Here is a 20,452-nt window from a genome sequence, read left to right as displayed (position 1 = left end):
GCTACGCTCGCTGCTCCCTTGACAGACCTCACCTGGAAGGCTGCCCCAAATACGGTTCAGTGAACGGAGTCGTGCCAGAGGGCCTTTCTCGTCTTGAAGCGGAGGCTGTGTAGTAAGCCACTACTACGCAGCCCGGATTTTGGTAAGAGGTTCACTCTGCAGACGGATGCGTCAGAGACAGGTCTCGGGGCAGTGTTGTCGCAGGAGGTTCGGGGAAGCGAGCACCCAGTCCTGTACATCAGCAGGAAGCTCCTTCCCCGCGAGAAAAATTATAGCACCATCGAGAAGGAGTGTCTCGCGGTAAAATGGGCAGTTGAGTCACTCTGGTACTACCTCCTGGGGCGACACTTCACCCTGGTTACAGATCATGCCCCCTTAGCATGGCTTCACCAGATGAAAGATAGCAATGCCAGAATCACACGGTGGTACTTGGCCTTGCAGCCCTATGCCTTCAGGGTAGTCCACCGAGCAGGAAAGCTGCATCAAAACGCAGACTTTTTCTCTCGGGAAGGCATGGAGGTGTAAGATTTTCGAATGAACCGGTGGTGTCATTCTGAGGGGAAGGATATGTAACAGGGAGAGATCTGTGCTGACTCTGCTGGCGTGTTCACGGGCTGCAGGAAGAGGGTGGCAGTTGTCCAACAACCGCCTGTGAGTCATGGCAGTGACACGGGGAGGTGGGAAAGTGGGTGTGTGGACTTTCCCCCTCTCTGAATGGCTGAGAGGCGCGTCTTGGGAGATTGTTAGCCCTATAAATTAACGCTCTGTTGTTTCCTCAGATCTGCCCTTTTAAATGTGCAGAGTGAGCGGAAACGCTGGTCCACAACGGAACGGAACGGAGGTTCAGAGCGAGACAGTGAGGGAGGGGAACCCTTGGGCAGATCCCTGAATAAGGATAGCTGAGCAGGCTAGGTAGCCGGCATAAAAGGATGGCGATCTGAGTCGCATGGGCAGCGGCGACCGGGATATTGCTGCAGAGTGCAGCACCTTTCCTTTGTAGTTTTGTTACTGTTTTATTTTTTTTTCCTGTTTCTTTGTGCCTTCGATTTTTGCAGTATTGTTTTGAAGCACCTGCGAGTGCGCCTGAACTGTTTACCCTTGCTTGGTATTCCCGTGGTTCTGTTTACCATAGTTGGTAAGCAGACCACGAACCAACAGCGCCCTCTGTGGGCTAAAGAAACCCCACGCGCCCCTGAAATAAAACTGGGCACCTGTGTGGTGTTTTTAATTACACCTGTCTGTCTCCTGGTCAGTGAATTACCCACACCCCTTCCACAAAGTCATAAAGAGATTTAAGTCTGGAAAGAAAATGAGAATTGTGAAATATATCCTAAATAAACATAGCATACTTTCTCCTTAAATATGAAACTGTGTACATCTAAACATAAAGTAATATGCAACTATGGCTAAAGGGTTTGCATCACCCTATAGCAAGGGTACTCAATAGGTGGACTCCAGTCCTAATCTAGACTGCAAGTACATTTTGAACGGACTGCCAAGTCATATGGTAATCTTATGTTTTTATTTGCATTCACATTGTAAATGCTGTAAATTTTTCAGACAGCATAGTTCTTATGGGAGTGTGGTGTGCGAAGGTACAATAGGTGTATCACTCTGATAGTAAGTAGCAGATACTCAGTGTGATCTATGAATGAAACAGAATGTACATGTCAACAGTATTAGCAGCTCAAATGAAGTGAAACTCAGTGGTTGGCTGCTGTGGCCTGTTTTGAAAGCGTCAACGTATCCCTTCTCTATGGCTAATAAAACAACCGTCATCAGTGATTTTCTTGAAAATACACAATTAAGATACAATTTTCATACTGATACGAGTTCAGAAAATCACAAAGACCAAGAAAACAATGACAAGTAGCGGTGCCACAAAACCTGTTTTTGATAAGTAGCTTTTCCAAGCCGATTTTAAAAAATACTACCGGTAAAACATACAATATAGTGCTTTTTAAAAACACGTACGAGTCAACGCGCATTTGTGTTGCTGTGGTACTCCTGACTCAGGGAAAGAACACAATACTGTACTACTTGTGTGTACGAAACTGCACTTTGCAAGCAATGGTAGCACAGTGGACAGATATCGCATCATTCCACGATCCACCAAAATGTGCTGTGTGTGCAAAGCTTAGCAATGACAGGGGTGTGCAATTCATATTGCACGACGCCTGGGACAACACGTTTTGCCATTATACTTTGCCTGTCGGACAAGCAATTTTTATTTATTTATTTTTCCTATGTTAATTCTGTTGCTAGAAATACACTCTGGGTATATTTCTGAAAACTGAATTGTGGAAGTCTAGTAACACCTACACACAAACATTTTTAAAAAAGTGTCTCCCACCCCTATCACTTCTGATTGGCTAGCTGTGAAAGGAGCCGATCCGTTGGTTACAAAGAAACCCAGAAATGGCTGCCCTTAGAGCCTGTGGCAATGCCTAACTTTTAAAGTATTATTTATTTTGTTTGTAAGTTGGCAAATAGGTGATACTGATTTCTTAATACATGAACCTGACATTAAAATGCAGCAATCTGGTAAAGTTACACAAAAAAAACTCCACCATAATCACAAGGTATTGGCGGATTAGAATACATTGTTATGTAATTTATTCGTTGTCAAGCGAAGGCAAACTTTCCCTGGCAAAAAAATTTAATGATTTTTTACTTTCGATTTTAGAGTTTCTACCTTAGTTTGTTATTTGCATATTCTTTTTCGATTTAAACACTATTAACAAAACAAAAAACATATTCTTTTACTAGATTTGAACAGAAGCGATATTCGTTACCGAACATTCACAATCCATCAATTTTTGAAACTATTAAACAATAAAGATTGACAGAAATGTTTACAATGATAGCAATGAAATGCTTATCAGTACAATATTTTATTATTTTAAAATAAAGTACAGACTTTAAATCTCATGTGTTTATGTATTCATTAATTTGTGTTTCTTTTTCAGGGATAGTGCAGGGAAAGAATGTTGCCCCCCCCCCCCCCCCCCCCCCCCCCCCCCACCCCCCGCCCCCCCCCCCCCCCCCCCCCCCCCCCCCCCCCCCCCCCCCAAAAAAAAAAAAAAAAACCCATCAGGGTATGAAACCAGGATTACCTGCTGCAGCAGTGTTCCAGTTAGCCGACATGGGACAAGGTGTTAGATGGGGAAAGATAGCTGTAAAATGGATGGAACCTACTGTAAATGTTGCATGCATCTTGGTAGAAAAACAGCAGAGAAAATACAGAGAAATTTGACACGTTATACACAAATCCTTTACAAAGCTGGGGTTCAACCGGTTCAACAAAACTGAAAGAAATCAGAATTCCACAAAGCAGCAGTAATAGTTGGCAATGACTTCGTATCTGCGATGCAACTAACTAAAACACCTGAACATCAGGAGTTGGATTCCGCTTATAGAGAAAGAGTGCAAAAGAAACCCCAAAAAACTGGCAGAAGATATTTTTATATTTGAATAACTCCCAAGTATTGCTTATTATAGTTCTACTCTTAGTATATTACTTAAATTTACTAGCAAATGCGTTCCAAACTACACTGAAAGGAACATTTCCTTAATGTATGTTATACATTTGTTGAGGTGAGGTGGGGTCACAGGGAACCTTTTGTGTATCTTGAAGAATGTAGTGAACCCGTCAAGCTGCAAGGCTAGATACACCCTGTTAATCACTTATTGACCTGTTAAATAAACCAAAATCCTACAAGTTATATTCTACATTTTTGTGCATGTTTTGCATGATGGGGATGGGACAATTAGATTTTTTCTTCCTGTGCTTCAGTTTTGTTTGCTTCAGTTTGCTTTGTTTTTGCAAATGTGAAACACGTGTTTGACTCTGCTAACACAGACTCATAAGAATACATTAGTTATGAATTCTATGCTTATGGCAGGGAAAGAACTCATGCAGTAACAAGTCAGTAAAGAAGGCAGACTAGTAAAAATGAGACAGAGTTTTCATTCCCCCAAAAGCTCATTTAAACATAGTGAAGAACTCTCAAACCAACAACGTGTAAAAACTGTATTTGTGTAGCTCTGTATTTTTGTCGGTGAAAATGTGTTCTGGACCTTGACCTTGCTGTAACCAAGAATGTTGGACTTTCACTAAAATAACTGAGTACCCCTGCCCTATAGAATGAACTAATGTTGCTTCATAAAGCTGAATAATGTCAACATAATGAATTTGTACCGCTTTGTAGTCTACCGTATACTTAACGAAAAACTGACAAAAATCGAAAAATGTGACATTTCAAAATCTAACATTAAATATAACACTACTATTACGACTTTTGTGATATCATTTTGTAGTTTCTTTGTTTACATGATGTTAAATAAAAGATCTAAATTATGTGTTCATATATATATATATATATATATATATATATATATATATATATATATATATATATATATATATATATATATTGTAAGATAGCAGGGAGGGGGTTAAAATTCCTCCCTGCTAAACATGTGAAAATGCACTTGTGGGTGAATGGGCTAAGGGTTTTTGAATGGTGTTAATTGTTTCTATTGTTTAGTTAATCCCCTGCACCTGGCGGTAATTGCAAATTAGAGCCAGGTGCAGGGTATTTAAGAGAGGCAGCCAGTTTGCTCAGGGCTGCTGAGTGAAGAGCCCGACTGTGTGAGAGAGAGCAGTCGTATCAGGAAAAGGAATTGTGTGAAGCCCGTGTGAGTTTTGTGTGTTGGTGTGACAGGTAAACGGCTTAGCCGTCCTGTGGTCAGTGAGGGACCAATCTGTGTTTAGTTAGTGCTCTAAAGGAGAGCTAGGTGTTTATTTCTGTTTGTTTAATTTTTTTGTTTGTGTTTATTAAAAGTGCGCGCAAGCGCTAAAAAAACCTCAATTTTCTGTGTTGGGTCTATTTTAAAGGGGCAACGAACAGTGTGAGTGGCGAGGATCATTTACTATATCTATATATATATATATATATATATATATTATATATATATATATATATATATATATATATATATATACACACACACAGCTCTGGAAAAAATTAAGAGACCACTGCAAAATTATCAGTTTCTCTGGTTTTACTATTTATAGGTATGTGTTTGGGTAAAATGAACATTTTTGTTTTATTCTATAAACTACTGACAACATTTCTCCCAAATTCCAAATAAAAATATTGTCATTTAGAGCATTTATTTGCAGAAAATGACAACTGGTCAAAATAACAAAAAAGATGCAGTGTTGTCAGACCTCGAATAATGCAAAGAAAATAAGATCATATTCATTTAAACAACACAATACTAATGTTTTAACTTAGGAAGAGTTCAGAAATCAATGTTTGGTGGAATAACCTTGATTTTTCAAGCACAGCTTTCATGCGTCTTGGCATGCTCTCCACCAGTCTTTCACATTGATGTTGGGTGACTTTATGCCACTCCTGGCGCAAAAATTCAAGCAGCTCGGCTTTGTTTGATGGCTTGTGACCATCCATCTTCCTCTTGATCACTTTCCAGAGGTTTTCAGTGGGGTTCAGGTCTGGAGATTGGGCTGGCCATGACAGGGTCTTGATCTGGTGGTTCTACATCCACACCTTGATTGACCTGGCTGTGTGGCATGGAGCATTGTCCTGCTGGAAAAACCAATCCTAACAGTTGGGGAACATTGTCAGAGCAGAAGGAAGCAAGTTTTCTTCCAGGACAACCTTGTACTTGGCTTGATTCATGTGTCCTTTACAAGGACTAATCTGCCCGATTCCAGCCTTGCTGAAGCACTCCCAGATGAGTCCAATTTTCAGCTTTCCCCAACACCTGGTCATCTAATGGTTAGACGGAGACCTGGAGAGGCCTACAAGCCACAGTGTCTCGCACCCACTGTGAAATGTGGTGGAAGATCGGTGATGATCTGGGGGTGCTTCAGCAAGGCTGGAATCAAGCACAAATCTCACTCATGAATTGGATGTATACTTACTTTATATTAATCAATAAACATTTACTGCCATTGGAGCAGGTTCTGCAACAGACAGGCAGGTTCCATTGTTGATAATGGTTATAATAAAGATTTATACTCCTTCGTTCTGAAATATTCTTTTAAATAAAATATTTGGTCAGGCTTTCAGTGGTGTAGGACGGTCAAATGTAACTTTAGGAGAGACACATTAACAGTTTGCCTGAAATAGAAGTTCTGAACTCTTACTGTTAGCATCACTTGACTGCTTCATTTGGATAAATGGAACAGTTGTCCACTGCGCTACCATTTGTTTTTCATCTGAGATTACATTTTTTTTTTTTACTACTAAATTTAAATGAAATGCTCAGGTGATAGTTGCCATGTGGCATCAACAACTAGAAAGCTCTTTTTTTTCCTCCCAAAGCTAGCTGACAGCTTTCTGGCTGGTCCCACGCCTGCTGAGAAAAAGAGTCAGGAAAAGAAGTCTCTTGAGGAGCTGTGCATCAGTGCAGATCAGAGCTACATACCAGATGGTAAACTTGGCATGAGAGCCAGCAATACAAACAGAATCCCATTCCCGTCAAGCCATCATCCATTGTAGCTCACAAGACCTGGCGTGGAGAAGGAACTGCTCCCTGGCTTTTCAATTCTAAAACAGCACAGGCTTTGCCAACTGCTGAGTACAATTCATCGCTTTCATAGGATAGGAACTCCCTCAGTGGGCAGTGTGTTAGCTGTTTTGTGCTACATTTGCTGATGAAAATTTGACATTTTGACTTAATGTGATTTTTTTTTCTCTTCATTTTTCATGAAGATAAAAATGGAAATCTATCAAATGTTTTGTTTCTTGCAACCTGAACTATGAAATGGTTCGCCAATATAGGAGTCCAGTTTGTATTTTGAAAGATTGAGGGCACGGATGATTCTCCCTTTTCACAAAGCTATAACCCATTCATTTTTAAAGTATTTTCAATTCATCAAACTGTTTAATGCATACCAAACTTTATTTTATTCTAAACAGATTCTGGAAAAGAATCTCTTAAATATCTTGGGAGAGTAACCTGTGAATGGTTATAATAAAGTAACACTGCATAACTGACCACTGCTATCCATTAGCCTCTTTAACATTCATATTATTCCATTTAATAAGAGGAAATAGTACGTTGGTGCTTTAAGTAAGAACTAACTCCCTATAGGTTGTGCAGTAAGACAATTCCTATGGCATGCCCTGGCTGCGTTGTGAGGCTTGATGTGAAGCAGAGTGCCTTCAAACACCCAGGAAGTGCGATAAGAATTGTCTTACTGCACACCCTGGAGTGGGTTAATTTGCTTTTAAAATGTCTAACATTTAAAAATGTTACTCAAAATAGGACAGCAGCAAAATAGGACATGTGGACAGCAGTGCTGCAGATTGTGTGGTAACGTACTGAAGGCTAGCTTGCTCTGAAATGCAAGACATCATGTTTCCGCGGTATTTAACACCAATAGCTTGCATGGTGGATCTCACTGATATTTGCGTGGCTTTCCGTTTGCTCATTAGACGACCAGGTCACAAACTCCAGGCCATTTTCATCTGTATTGATGTCAGGTTGTGCTGTCCTTCCTGTCCACAGCGGGTACAACAGAACTAGGCCTTGTTTAAAAGCCCAACGGCTGTGCCGGCAGAGAGAGCAGGAGAGATTTGCATTTTGTTTAAATATGTTATAGATATCGGAGGGTGGTGGTGGGCTGCCTCTTTGCCAGATTTTCTGTAATTATTAGCGACAGAGCTGAAGAAATGGTTGGATGATTTAAACTCTGTTTCAGTTATTATGTTGACAATTCAACCCACAGAAACACTATTCAGAGCAGAGAGTGATTTATGCCAGCTCTCGACCCAAAAAACTTGAGATGCTCTATTCATTTCCTTCAGGGTTTCTAACTGGATTAAAAATGCTTTTGGACTTGATTCAGTTGAACAGTTTTAAAGTCCAGACAAATGTTTTTTTTTTTTTTTTTTTTTTTTTATTTTTTTTTGAACTAGTTATTAAAAACATTTATTGCCCATGAAGTAGTTTTTCTAGTGTTCTTTTCTGGTTTTGTTTTCCTCAATTTCATCTTGTTAATATTAATACAGATATTAATATTATATTAAATATATAATATTTATAATATTAGTATATTATTAATATGATAAATAATAATTCATTAACGAGTCGTGCTCAGCCGATATTGAGTAGAATAGGTACGATTAATATTATTAATATATATAATATATATATATAATATCTATAGAACTACACGGATTATATATAATACTCTATATATATGCCCTCATATATATATATATATATATAATGTATGACACACACACACATACACACACACACACACAGTATATCTATTTGCAGTGGCTGATGAGAGTGACTGCTTGTAGTGAAGTGATAACTCAGAAGCCCTGCTAAAGGAGTCCCAGCACTTTCAGGGCTGCTGTAGGTTGCTGCAATGATATGAGGTTTGAAACCAAGCTATGCCCACAGAATAAAATACATACACTGTCCATAAATTGGTAAAATACTAGAATTGCAGTGTTCATGTTTATGTAAAGAACAGATATTGCTAAAGAAAGACAAATGTATCAGCTACTTTACTTGTCAACTTTCACCACTGCACAGTGTTTTTATAAATGTGAACCGCTGCAGGACTTGTGTGACATTCCAATAATCAATACAGAATAATCACGTAAATCCTATGTCATCACTGCTCTGTTTATATACAGTATCTATGTCATTACTGCTCTGTTTATATACAGTGTCTGGCTTTCATTTATCAGTGCTTATAATTACTCACCTTGCAGCGGCACTAGATTTGTTACAGTAATATAAACAATTGAGCCCGGGCTGGCACTACAAGGTTAATGCTTGAAGTAGGCCTATTTCCAGCCTGAGTTACTGTCTGCATTTAAAAATACATTTACAAACAAATCTTTCAGCTGCATAACTGACTACATATGTTCAGAAATTAGCAAAATTGATCATTGCAATATTTATTCTGTGGCTGCGACAGTGGAGCTGTAAGGGGGAAAACAATCTGGTATTTTTGAAGGCATCTCTTTCGAAAGGCTTTTGTTTGTTTCTTTGTGTACACTGCCATTGATTCACACAGAGCCTCTGCCCTGTTACAATATAACTCGTAGTAACATTTAAACACATTTCTCTGTGGAAAACTGATATACAGTACTGTACTCAGTGAGGTGCAACCTTGAATTAAAGGCGATCAAATAAAAGGAGATCATGAACTACTTCAAGGTCTGGACTAAGGTTTAATTGGTTCAGTTAAAGAATTTACACCAGGGCTGTAACAAAGACCTGGAATGGAAGGGCCAACTTTGGCCATCTCTGGTATAGTTTCAGAAAAGCTAACGACAGATGAAGCACCTTAGACCGTGTCTTTTCTTGTGAAAAAACAAAAATGCCTTAGTATGCAAATGAAGTACCTTTTCAAATGAACCCTGTATTATAGTGTGCTTTGCTGTACTGTACAGTACATTCATCTGGACCCACAACAGCTATCTACTTCTGTGAAATTTCTAAGAATAAAAATTGCACAAAAAGCACAGAGCGCATAAAAATTGGAAAATGCCAAGTAAGAAGTACAATTCTTCTAAGAACCATGTGGAGTATACAGCCTGCATTTACTGTGAATATAAGAGAGAACCAAACTGAATGTGAGCTTTACTTACTTTCCAGTTATTCTAGAAGAGGTGCTGATGTGAGTGAGACACTTAAACAAAAGCACAGAACATGTTTGTCTTTAATATCGGTGTCAAAAGCAGGTTAACTATTAGCACAATAAATCTAAAACAACAACCAAAAAATATTTAAATGGATTGTCATTTATCCTCACAGCTACAATCTCTGTTCCAGGTCTTGGGCATCCTGCTTTATTGTGCACCGTGTTCCCAGCAGGCTTGTTCTGGCAGAATTGAGGGTGTTTCTGCCCTTGTGGGAGTGAACATGTGTAATTATCTTTTAGGAAAACCAGAAAACTTTGTTCAGAGTGCGACAAGTGGAAAACAATGATGTAAACTAGTATGAAATCTGCTTTGTCTACAGAGCCAGTGTATGAAGTTAACCCAAACCACTGCCAGCTTGTTTTCCAGGTGTGCCACTGGTGCTTGCCTGCACTTTCAGTTTAAATGCTAAAGACTTTTCTCTGATCATTGTGGTTTTGAAAGATAGATGAGTCACAGGAATATCTCACTGATTATAATGAAAGCCATATTCAAGACAGAATTCACAATTGGGAAAGAATGTGCGTTGCAGCTATGCAGATGTCTGCATCTAATATGTAGAACAGACCGTAATACATTCTTAGTAGTTTGGGGTTCACACTGTATGTGTCTGTACTTATCGATGCATACTCCCTTGGGCTCATATAGCTGGGGGTGCCTGTCCCATTGTCACTGTTGAATCAAACCAGCATGCTTTGTTATCTCGTTACTGAGCCCTGGAGACAGTGGGGTATCCTAGGAAGTCTTTGTCTGAACCCCGGCAATCTCTAAATCTAAACTAGTCGGAACGCAAATATACAGTACCACTCCCAGTCTCCAACCCTAAACCAATGAGAACGCAAGTATACAGTACCATGCTTAGTCTCTAACCCTAAACCAATGGCATCACAAGTATACAGCATTGCTCCCAGACATTCCCAAGCTCTATTAAAAAAATAATCTTTGCTAACACTTTCACAACCAGAGCCTAGACATAAGGTGCAAATAGAGACATTCATAGTCATTTTGTTGTTGTTTGTTTTTTAGTTTTTTCAGTCTGTGTCCCATATTAAAAAATCATTATGATGGCATTCCTTGATTTTTTTTTTTTTTTAATTGATTCATTTTACATTTTAACTGAAGACTAGATTTGTGAAAGAGAACACAAAGAACAGTGGATTCATCAGAAAACTGTAAACTGCAAAGAAGCCAGTCACCCAATCCACAGTAGCTTGTTTTCCCATCTGAAAATAAATGACATTTTAATACTACCATGGTGCATTTGTATGGACAGGTGGAATATTGTTTTCTCTTCAACACGATTTCAATTAGAAATGCTTTAGTGGGATAAAGAAATGATGGCACTGAAAACATTTACCAGTCATCGTTGTACCGCAGTGTAGCTGCTTTAGATTCCTGTGGATACAGAAAAGTGTAAAATAACGCCACAGTCCTCCAGCTGTCCAAGCAAGTCATTGATCTGTCTTTGAGTAGAGTAACGCACATTTCTACATTCCTCTTACTCCTATGAGATGTTTAAGTAGATTGGGCCAACAGTTTAAATGTCAGATTGTCGCAAGGAAGTCAGTTCAGCCCTAGCATTTAGAATTATCCAGGAAGCTCAAACGAAGCTCAGAGTCAAGTAAAGACTGTGGTAGAAAAAAGCAGGTAACAACTCAATATACTATTCAAGCAACACCATCTGGAATATACTGAAATAGTTGATAAACGTCAAAAAAAATAACATAATAATGATTAAAACACCATTTAAATCTGCTTCTGTTCTGTGTTTGACTTCAGTTGAATCAATAATTCAGCTCAGAGACAGGGAGAGATTCTGCTTGTCTTATAAGGCGCATTAACTATACTGGGAGTCTCCTGTATACTGTATGTATAGTAACCTGCTCTCCTTTTGAGATACAGGGCTGATGTAAAAGCTTCATTATAATGACCTACAAGCCGGCCTTACATCGCCTTGCTCTTTAATACTACAGAATTGTTGTTGTTGATGTGGAATTGATGAGGTTCTATTGATGCAAGCTGAATTGTATAGCATTGCCACTGTTTGGGGTAGTGTGGTGTGTTCAGCTTCAGATCACAACCTGTATTCATCAGTCCTGTATTTATACCGCAGGTCACTAATGTGGAGAACCTTTCCATGCCCTGCTTGCTGTTTGTGAGGAATCTGACCAAACAGCCAGTGACCCTGCTGGATCTCTGCTATGGGAAGACAAACAACCTGAACCTACAGCAAGTGGTGAGTGCAGTTAATGGAAGAGCCTCCTGGGCGATCTTTCTTTGTGCTCAGCATGCTCCTATATTTTAGCAGGGAATTAATCATTGCTGAAGGAAGATGATAGGTATTTTAGCAGAGACAAAGAATGACAGATTTCTACTACTCTACTCCCAGTCGTTCTGTAAATCCCCACCCTTAGTCATTCTTTAAATCCCTACTCCCAGTAGCTCTGTAAATCCTTACTCCCAGTTGCTCTGTAAATCCCTACTCCCAGTTGCTCTGTAAATCCCTACCCCCAGTTGCTCTGTAAATCCCTACTCCCAGTCACTCTGTAAATCCCTACCCCCGGTCCCCCTACCCCCGGTCGTTCTGTAAATCCCTCTGTAAATCCCTACCCCCAGTCGCTCTGTAAATCCCTACCCCCGGTCGTTCTGTAAATCCCTACCCCCGGTCGTTCTGTAAATCCCTACTCCCAGTCGTTCTGTAAATCCCTACTCCCAGTTGCTGTGTAAATCCCTACTCCAAGTCATTCTGTAAATCCCTATTCCCAGTTGCTCTGTAAATCCCTACTCTCAGTCGCTCTGTAAATCCCTATTCCCAGTCGCTCTGTAAATTCCTACCCACAATTGTTCTGTAAATCCCTACACCCACTCGTTCCGTAAATCCCCACTCTGTCATTCTGTAAATCCCCACTCTCAGTCGTTCTGTAAATCGCTTCCCCCAGTCATTCTGTAAATCTCTTCCCCCAGTCGCTCTGTAAATCCTTACCGCTAGTCACTCTATAAATCCCTACCGGAAGTCATTCTGTAAATCCCTACCCCCGGTCATTCTGTAAATCCCTACCCCCAGTTGTTCTGTAAATCCCTACCCCCAGTTGTTCTATAAATCCCTACCCCCAGTCACTGTAAATCATTTGTTGCTTCCAAACTGAGCTGTAGTGTATATTCTGAATAGCAGTAAGTAAAGCAGTGCTTGTCTACTGGGTACATTGGGTCTGTGAAGGCATTACTGGGATTATAATAAACTCTGTGCTATACGAAATGGTTGACACACCAGATCCTTGTAATGTGAGCCCGAGTCTTTTGGAGTTCATCTCTCTGTGTATGAATGTTACATTCAGTCTGCTTTGGGGGGTTCAATATAGCTAATGCTGTTGTTAAACAAATCTAATCTGATTTGATCACTGTGACTAAGGAACACTATCAGGGAGTTGGTTGTAACCCTAATGGTCACGTCCAGTTTCATGCAGATTTGAAATAGTAATCATTAAAGCAGACATGTTAAACTGGGGTCTGTAATGGTTGGAGTCTTTGTGTTGAATCAGGACAGTACTAATTGCGACATGAATAGTCAATTACTTCTGTCTTCACTGCTGTAATTTTTGCACCCTTCAAACTGATTGGGAGCTGTAATCACTGCTGATAAATGCTGTCTACAGGGGCTCCCTGAGGCTAAAGCACACTCCCTGGAAGTTGAACAGCCAATGTGTAATACAGCATAGGTTCCTCCTGGAGTCCCCTGTGGAACTGTCTCAAAGCTGCTACCTTCCATTTAAAAAGCTGCAGGCAGACCTTAAGTGCCTAAATTAACTTCCAGGCAGTAACTGTGCTTTACCTTTGAGTGGTAGCACACTTTTGAATGTTTTAACAATTGTAGTCCAATCTCATTTGTAGTTTGTGTTATAAATTTTTATTAGTAATTAGAAATGTAACAGACAACTTTATCCAAAGCAACTTACAGAGACTAGGGGGTGAACTATGCATTACAACTGTTGCTGCAGAGTCACTTAAAAAAGGATCTCAGTTTTATGTCTCATCCGAAGGACGAAGCACAAGGACGTTGACTGAGTGGTTTTGCCAGTGGCTTGTAAAGGTGGGCACCCCTGTACATTGCTACCCATGGTAACTGCGAACCAAGTGGTCCTGTACCGTACCGGTACCGAGGTCACTGACCCGCTCATAGAGTATTGACCTCGGATATCTGGGTGCTTACTACCATTCACTCACTGCAGTTCAAGCCCATTCAGGGCATGAATATAACATCAGTCACGGACCCGCAGGACACCTCAGCCGTATGTGTGTAAAGGCATTTGTTGGAAACAGCCGTCCCATCTACACCTCAGCGTAGTGGTGGGCAGTGTCACCAGAAGGGAGATAGTTACCAGGGACATGTCAAGCCTGGGCTGGGATGCTGTGTGAAATGTTAGGGGTGCACAGGGTGTGTGGAATCCCCCTTGGCAGGGTCTCCACATCACTGTTTTGAAGGTACAGGCAGCTTACCTGGCCTTTTTTGCAGGAGGTTCGAGGGAGAAATGTGCTTGTCTGTGAAGACAACACAACAGTGGTGGCTTACATCAACCACCACGGTGGCCTCAGGTCACCCAGTCTCCATTGCGTGGCCTGTGAGCTTTTGCTCTGAGCACATGAGATTCCCTCTCACTGCGGGCATTACATATACTGCCCGAGGTGACAAACTGGACAGTGGACCTCCTCTCAAGGAGAGTCCCCAGCGCCTCAGAGTGGAGGCCCCGATGTTGTGAGCCTCATTTGGGAGCAGTTTGGTAGATCATTTGGCCTCCCAGGAATCAACCCACTGTCTCCTCTGTTTCTTCATAATAGGAGGAGGGGACCTGCTGGTGGTAGATGCCTTGGCACCTCAGTGGCCGAGGCAACTGTTGTATGTCTTCCCACTGCTTGCCCTGCTCCCACTGTGTCTGGAGAAAATCAAGCAGAACTGGACTGAGGTGCTCCTAGTAGCCCCTTATTAGTCCAGGAGACTGGTTTTCAACCCTGATCCAGCTCCTGAGCGGCCAGCCATTGAGACTTCCCAAACTTCGCGACCTGCTCAGTCAGGCATGCTGGACCTTATGAAATCCTCCTTTACATTAAAGGGCTATCTGGCAGCTACACCACCTGCTCAATATATCGCTGTTGTCGGGGTCCAATACAAATCTGCTATACAATGCCTATAGAAAGTCTACACCCCCTTGAACTTTTTCCAAATTTTGTTGTTTCAGTGCCTCAGTGTTTAATGCATTTAAATGAGGATTTTTCACCACTTATTTACACACCATAATCAACATTGTTAAGGGGGAAAAAGTTTTTATTGAGAAAAAATTATATATTAAAAATACAAAACTGAAAGATCATAGTTGTTAAAATAGTATAAAAAGCAGTACAACATTTTAATTCATACTGTGGAGGGTAGTTGCTTCTCATCAACTTTCTCCAATTAATTTAATTAAACTTCCTCCTTTCTTAAATGCCCAAACTGCTGCATTGAAAGAGTCCATTCCCAACATAGGAGATGTGTTACTAGGGAGCTGACGTCATTGCCTTGTGACTTTTGCTAGTGCATTGATTAAAAAACTGCTTCATCAAGTACATATTTAATTTGCTTTGTGTTATTGTGCAATGCGTGTGCATATGATAACAGTGCGATATTAATGCTTTGTTTTTAATTGTTCTGTATATTTTAATTTGTGATGTGCAGTACAAAATAAAATGAACAGTAATTCTGCATGAAATTGTCTATGTATATTGCAGCTAAGGCATGTGCAGTTAGACTGTAAAAGTTGGGAGCCAACTCCAGGACCACAATATATTCGAATCAGCAGTATATTGAGGGGCAATATAATGAGGGGTGGGTGTATTTCAGCTTGCCAAGTCAAAATTGACTCTCAGTCTTGGTCACTCGTACCAGTTCTGCCTTTTTGCCAAAGATGATCTCAGCATTCCACGTCAACCAGTCTGTGGAATTGGAGGCTTTCCATCCACCTCCTTTCCAGTCCGACAGAGAGCAATTAGTCCATACACTCAAACGAGTGCGGACCCTGGCATTCTACCTTGATAAGATGAAAAGTTGGAGGCAGTCTGAACTGTTTTTTGTCTGCTTTGGGAATAAGTCCCATGGTCAAGCTAAGGCCAAGCATAGGCTGTCCAAATGGATAGGAAACACAGTCAGGACTGCCTATGAGCAGGCAAACTTGTCCCCTCCAGAAAAGCTCACTGTCCATTCCACCACAGGCATGGCAACTTCGTGGGCTTTATTCCAGGGTGCATTTCTCAAGCACATTGCAATGCAGTGGTGTGGGTTACTCCCATACTTTTCCAGGTTCTACAGACTTAATGTCGTGGATCCTCAAAGCCCTGGTTTTGGAACTAGAGTGCTAAGGATGGCTTCTCAGTTGACTCTTGCAACACAGGCATAGAGGTGAGTTTCTCCCTGAATTGTTTAACCCTAGCTACTTGTTACTGGGGTTCTGTATGGTAACATGCAAGGCAGCTTCTCGACTTAGCCTTGTAGCATTCCATTTGTTCTACAATGTTGCCCTTGCAACGGCTTTGGTACATTCACCCATGCGTTAGTAGTTACATTTCTTACTTTAAAAGAAACATTAGGTAATTATCATAACTCTGATGCCCTGAAATAAGTTTCTAAACTCATGTGGTCATATCCATTTATATTTATATTTGTAATAGTCAGAGAGAAAGTCTTGTTTCGGTGTGCTAACTGTGGTTATCCAGGTGAATGCTGTAATACTGTAAAATGCTCTAAAAAATTCCAGCTGTGATTTATCCCAGAGGGGTATAAGTTGATCCAATCTACCCAGAAGACTACAGACTTTTTTTTTTTTTTTTATCCAACTGTGATAATTAAAATATGTGATTTAGGTTAGAGTGTGTAATTTTCCATGGTTGGTACAAGTACTAAAACTTAACTATGCAGATGTAGTCAGTTATCTTAAAGAAATGTAAATATTATGAGAAACATTGTGCTCGATTTTGGTACAGAATGACAATATAGTTATACTATAGATATGTTTAAAGTAGGAGTAGGCACAATGTTTAGTTACACATTTATTTGTAGTAATGTATTTAAGTGATATGGAAGTAAACTAGGGGTACCAGATAGCAAGATTGAAAAATCTAGACACTCAGTTGGTGTAGGAAGAAAGAAACCTTGTTTAAATGAACTACTGCACAACGCAAGTGACGCAAACTACGTGTCTTTTGTAGATAGGCTTTTTTTTTATTCCTTTGCCTTCCTGTGTGCATTGCACTTAGACAAAAACAAAAACGTAGAGAAATATAATAATACAAAACAAAAAAACAAACAAACTCCAAAGCGGTTAACTTTCTTGTTTATTGTTCAGATGACAACAATGTTTTAATCAGCCTACCAATCTGTTCTGGCTTTTCTGTGACCTGCTGTACAGTGTGTAGCAGGTGGGACAAAGGCAGTGCTCCATTGTTTTGATTTAGGTTGCTAAAATCTAGTTTTTAGCATTAGATGTAAAATACCAAAAATGGACGACAAAGCAAAACAAGCAAAGTATATTTCGCAAATACATTTCCCAAATAAACTGTACATGCAGATGGAGGTAATTGTTTTGCGCATCTTGTAATGTGACTTGAAGAAAATACGATTGATCGCTATCTTCAGAATCACACATTAAACAAAAGGCTACTACAGAGGCTGCTGAGTAGAACTTAAAACAAACAACAGCTTTCAGAAAACAAACTGGAAAGTCAGCGCAGACCAAAATAAATTCCTGTGTCGGTTGTAGCCGTTAAATCAGCACTACAGGTACAATTAAGCACAGCTACCTCGGGTCAAACAACCTGCTGTTTACTTTTTAAACGCAGTTAGAATTTTAGACCCGAATAGACATTTTTGTTTTGACTCTGTACTGATAAAATAAATTCCTGGATGGGAGAAATAGTTTGACAACGAACGTGCTGCATATATGGACTTTATTAAAGAATGCCAGATACCTTTGGGTAGCCGAGTTTTGGGACTGTTTCTAATTGATTTCCATATCTGTATAACTTGGCAAGGCTTTGCCTTACACTTCCAACCAATTCAGTGGATGCAGACTTGCAGTCTCAATGTATGGACAAGTCCACGCCAGACAGAGAATGTCGGCTGCAACTGTTGGGAGATGTTGCAAATGACAGCACTCTGTTTTAGTAAGGAAGCAAGTACCACAACTGGATGATTTGGGCATGTGCATAACATCCTTTTTGCCGATGACATAACTGTATAACTCCTTGCAACTCGTGCTGAAATTCATCTTTACTTTTGAGCTTCGATTACTTGCGCAAGCATCAATTCACAGTCACAATAAATAATAATAATAATAATAATAATAATAATAATAATAATAATAATAATAATAATAATAATAATAATAATTGTATCCTGCTGTGTGATGCCATGCTCTTTTTTTACACAATTTACATAATGCCTTTGTAACAATCATATGATAGAATCCAGTTTTTTTTTCCCATTGCGTTCGGTACTAGCACTGTATTTTTGCTTTTCAGTGACAGGCTCGTCAACAACACCAGCCACCATGACACTTTGCCAGTAAAACCAAACACACCAAGTAAAACACATGACGCATACCGCATCATATGACTACAGGTTGTTGCACCACGAGACAGTACAGCAGCCACATATACGAAATTTCCGAATGAGAAAAGAAAAAAATTCACATTTTACGGGATGAATTCCGTAATATTGGGATGATTCCTATTTTATTAGGACGTCTGGTCACCCTAAAGTAAAACCATTCCCTGAAAGATTCACAGAGTTTAAGAGAGGCTGGTTATCTCTGGAAAAAAGTCAAAATATGGACGATCCTCAAAGTATAGTGAAAGCCAGCTGAGAAATATTGTCAGTGTTTGTCTTTCAAGGGGTATGGCTTGCTTTAATTGCTTCAGATCACTAAGCCATTGAACGTGTACAATGTGGTGTAAAAAGCTAAAGCTGAAATCTAACAGTGACTGAACACAACAAATGCTTTTGACAGCTTTCAATACATTGTAGGTGGCTTACTGTATCCTTAATGCAACATCTTTTCATTGACATAATCACACACACACACACATGTTTAACACATGTCTCTCACTTGTGTTTAACCCAATTCATAACTTTAAAAACTCATGATATACACTATAGTAGTGGTACTAAAGAGAATCGTTGTAATAATTTGAGACCATTTTTTTCAATCCCGTAACACGTATACAAGATACTTACAACCCCTTGTTGTAGAAACATTTCTCTAAATGTTTGTATTACTAGGTTTTGTTTAAGTACTGCTATTTTTAAATAATTTTCTTTGGAATGGAAAACAGATATTCATTTTCTTTTAATCAATTCTATCCTACTGAGCCTCATTATTTCTGTTAAAAACATAACAACAGGGAACCTGGTCTACCAGTTTCAATTTGAAGTGGGAATGGGTCCCCAGAGGTATCTCACTGAGACGTGACAGTACGCAACATGAATTCAGAGCAGTGGGTAGAACTTGGTGAGGTCGACTAGTTTTCAGCGTACACGAGGGGAAATCATGATTTGTCAATTCTTCTAGGGATTGTTTGCTAACAAAATCATTCCATTTCAACTGTTTTTAGTTTTATGTTATTCAATGCAATTACTGTATTATTTTATGCAAAACCAGAACAAATCCAACACAAGCCATATACATATACCCTTAACCATGTAGTTAGACAGTTAAAGAGGTACAGTAATTATAGCCATGCAGTTACTCTGTATCGTTAGTCCCATAGGTGCCACCGCACTGCCTCCTTCACTTTGAAGTGAAAACATCTGTCCATTCTGAAAGTGTGCACATAGAAGGACTGTAAACTTTAAAATCCCAAGTGTAACATAAATCAAATAATGGGACAGCATCACCAGGGTACCTCGAGAATTATTACACTTGGAGTTACACTTGGCTGCATGTAAATATTCCCTCGGTAACCAGACTCCGCTACTTGATTATTCCATAGAAACCCTTACGCATAAAAGCACTAGTACGTCTAGTAAATTGTGCCATCAACAACACGAACAACCATAAATGTATAAACAGATATACCCTGCGGACACTTTTGAACAAAGGAGATCGCCTGCTCTTGATTAACCCTTTGTGGGCTTTTTTGATTAGATAGAGACTTACCATTGGATCTTCCTCCAAAACCCTTTTACTTCTACAGAGCTCTGTAGGATGATGCCAAACAAATGCAAAGTTCCAGGGGCAGCTCTTAGATCTCATCTATAGGAAATACAGCTGTTCTCAACTTTAGTTTTGTGACTGAAAGCCATATGTGGAGGAGCATTGATATACTGTGCCTCCTGTTCTCAGTCATTCATCTGCACTTCTACACAGATGAGTCCTTGTTCCCTGTTATGACCCATCTGCAATTGCTTTCAGTTTGGTCATGAGACTACTCTATTTAAAAAATAAAAAGACCAGGCTGCTTTAAGTTCAGGGTGAAGTGAAGGCACTAAGATAATGCTTGTAACAAATCTTGGAAAGACTAGACAGGACACAAGCTGAAATCTCTCCTCCAGGGCTCAGTAGCTTGGCACAATCTGCTTCAGCTCATCAAGGAAAAGAAGCTATTGGGCAGATGTTTCAAACCCGGTTAAAGAGGATAGCCAGCTCTAGTGTTGTGGAAAGAAAGAAATCTCATGAACAGGTACAAAATTAATACTATAAAATAATTGTACTGTCCTGTTAAAC

General features: G+C 39.9%; 1 protein-coding gene across 2 annotated transcripts in view; it reads left to right on the top strand.

Moving 5' to 3' along the window:
• LOC121299626 overlaps nt 1-20,452 on the top strand; it is a 103,679-nt gene that overhangs the window by 39,413 nt on the left and 43,814 nt on the right. For both annotated transcript variants that reach the window (XM_041227482.1, XM_041227474.1), the window contains exon 6: nt 11,818-11,940. In XM_041227482.1, coding sequence (XP_041083416.1) covers nt 11,818-11,940 — 123 coding nt within the window. The remainder of the gene's footprint in view (nt 1-11,817; nt 11,941-20,452) is intronic.

The sequence above is a fragment of the Polyodon spathula genome, chromosome 2, assembly GCF_017654505.1.
Source record: "Polyodon spathula isolate WHYD16114869_AA chromosome 2, ASM1765450v1, whole genome shotgun sequence".
Lineage (NCBI taxonomy): Eukaryota > Metazoa > Chordata > Actinopteri > Acipenseriformes > Polyodontidae > Polyodon > Polyodon spathula.
The sequence above is the reverse complement of the archived record's forward strand: the minus strand, read 5'-3'. Positions and strand labels throughout refer to the sequence as shown.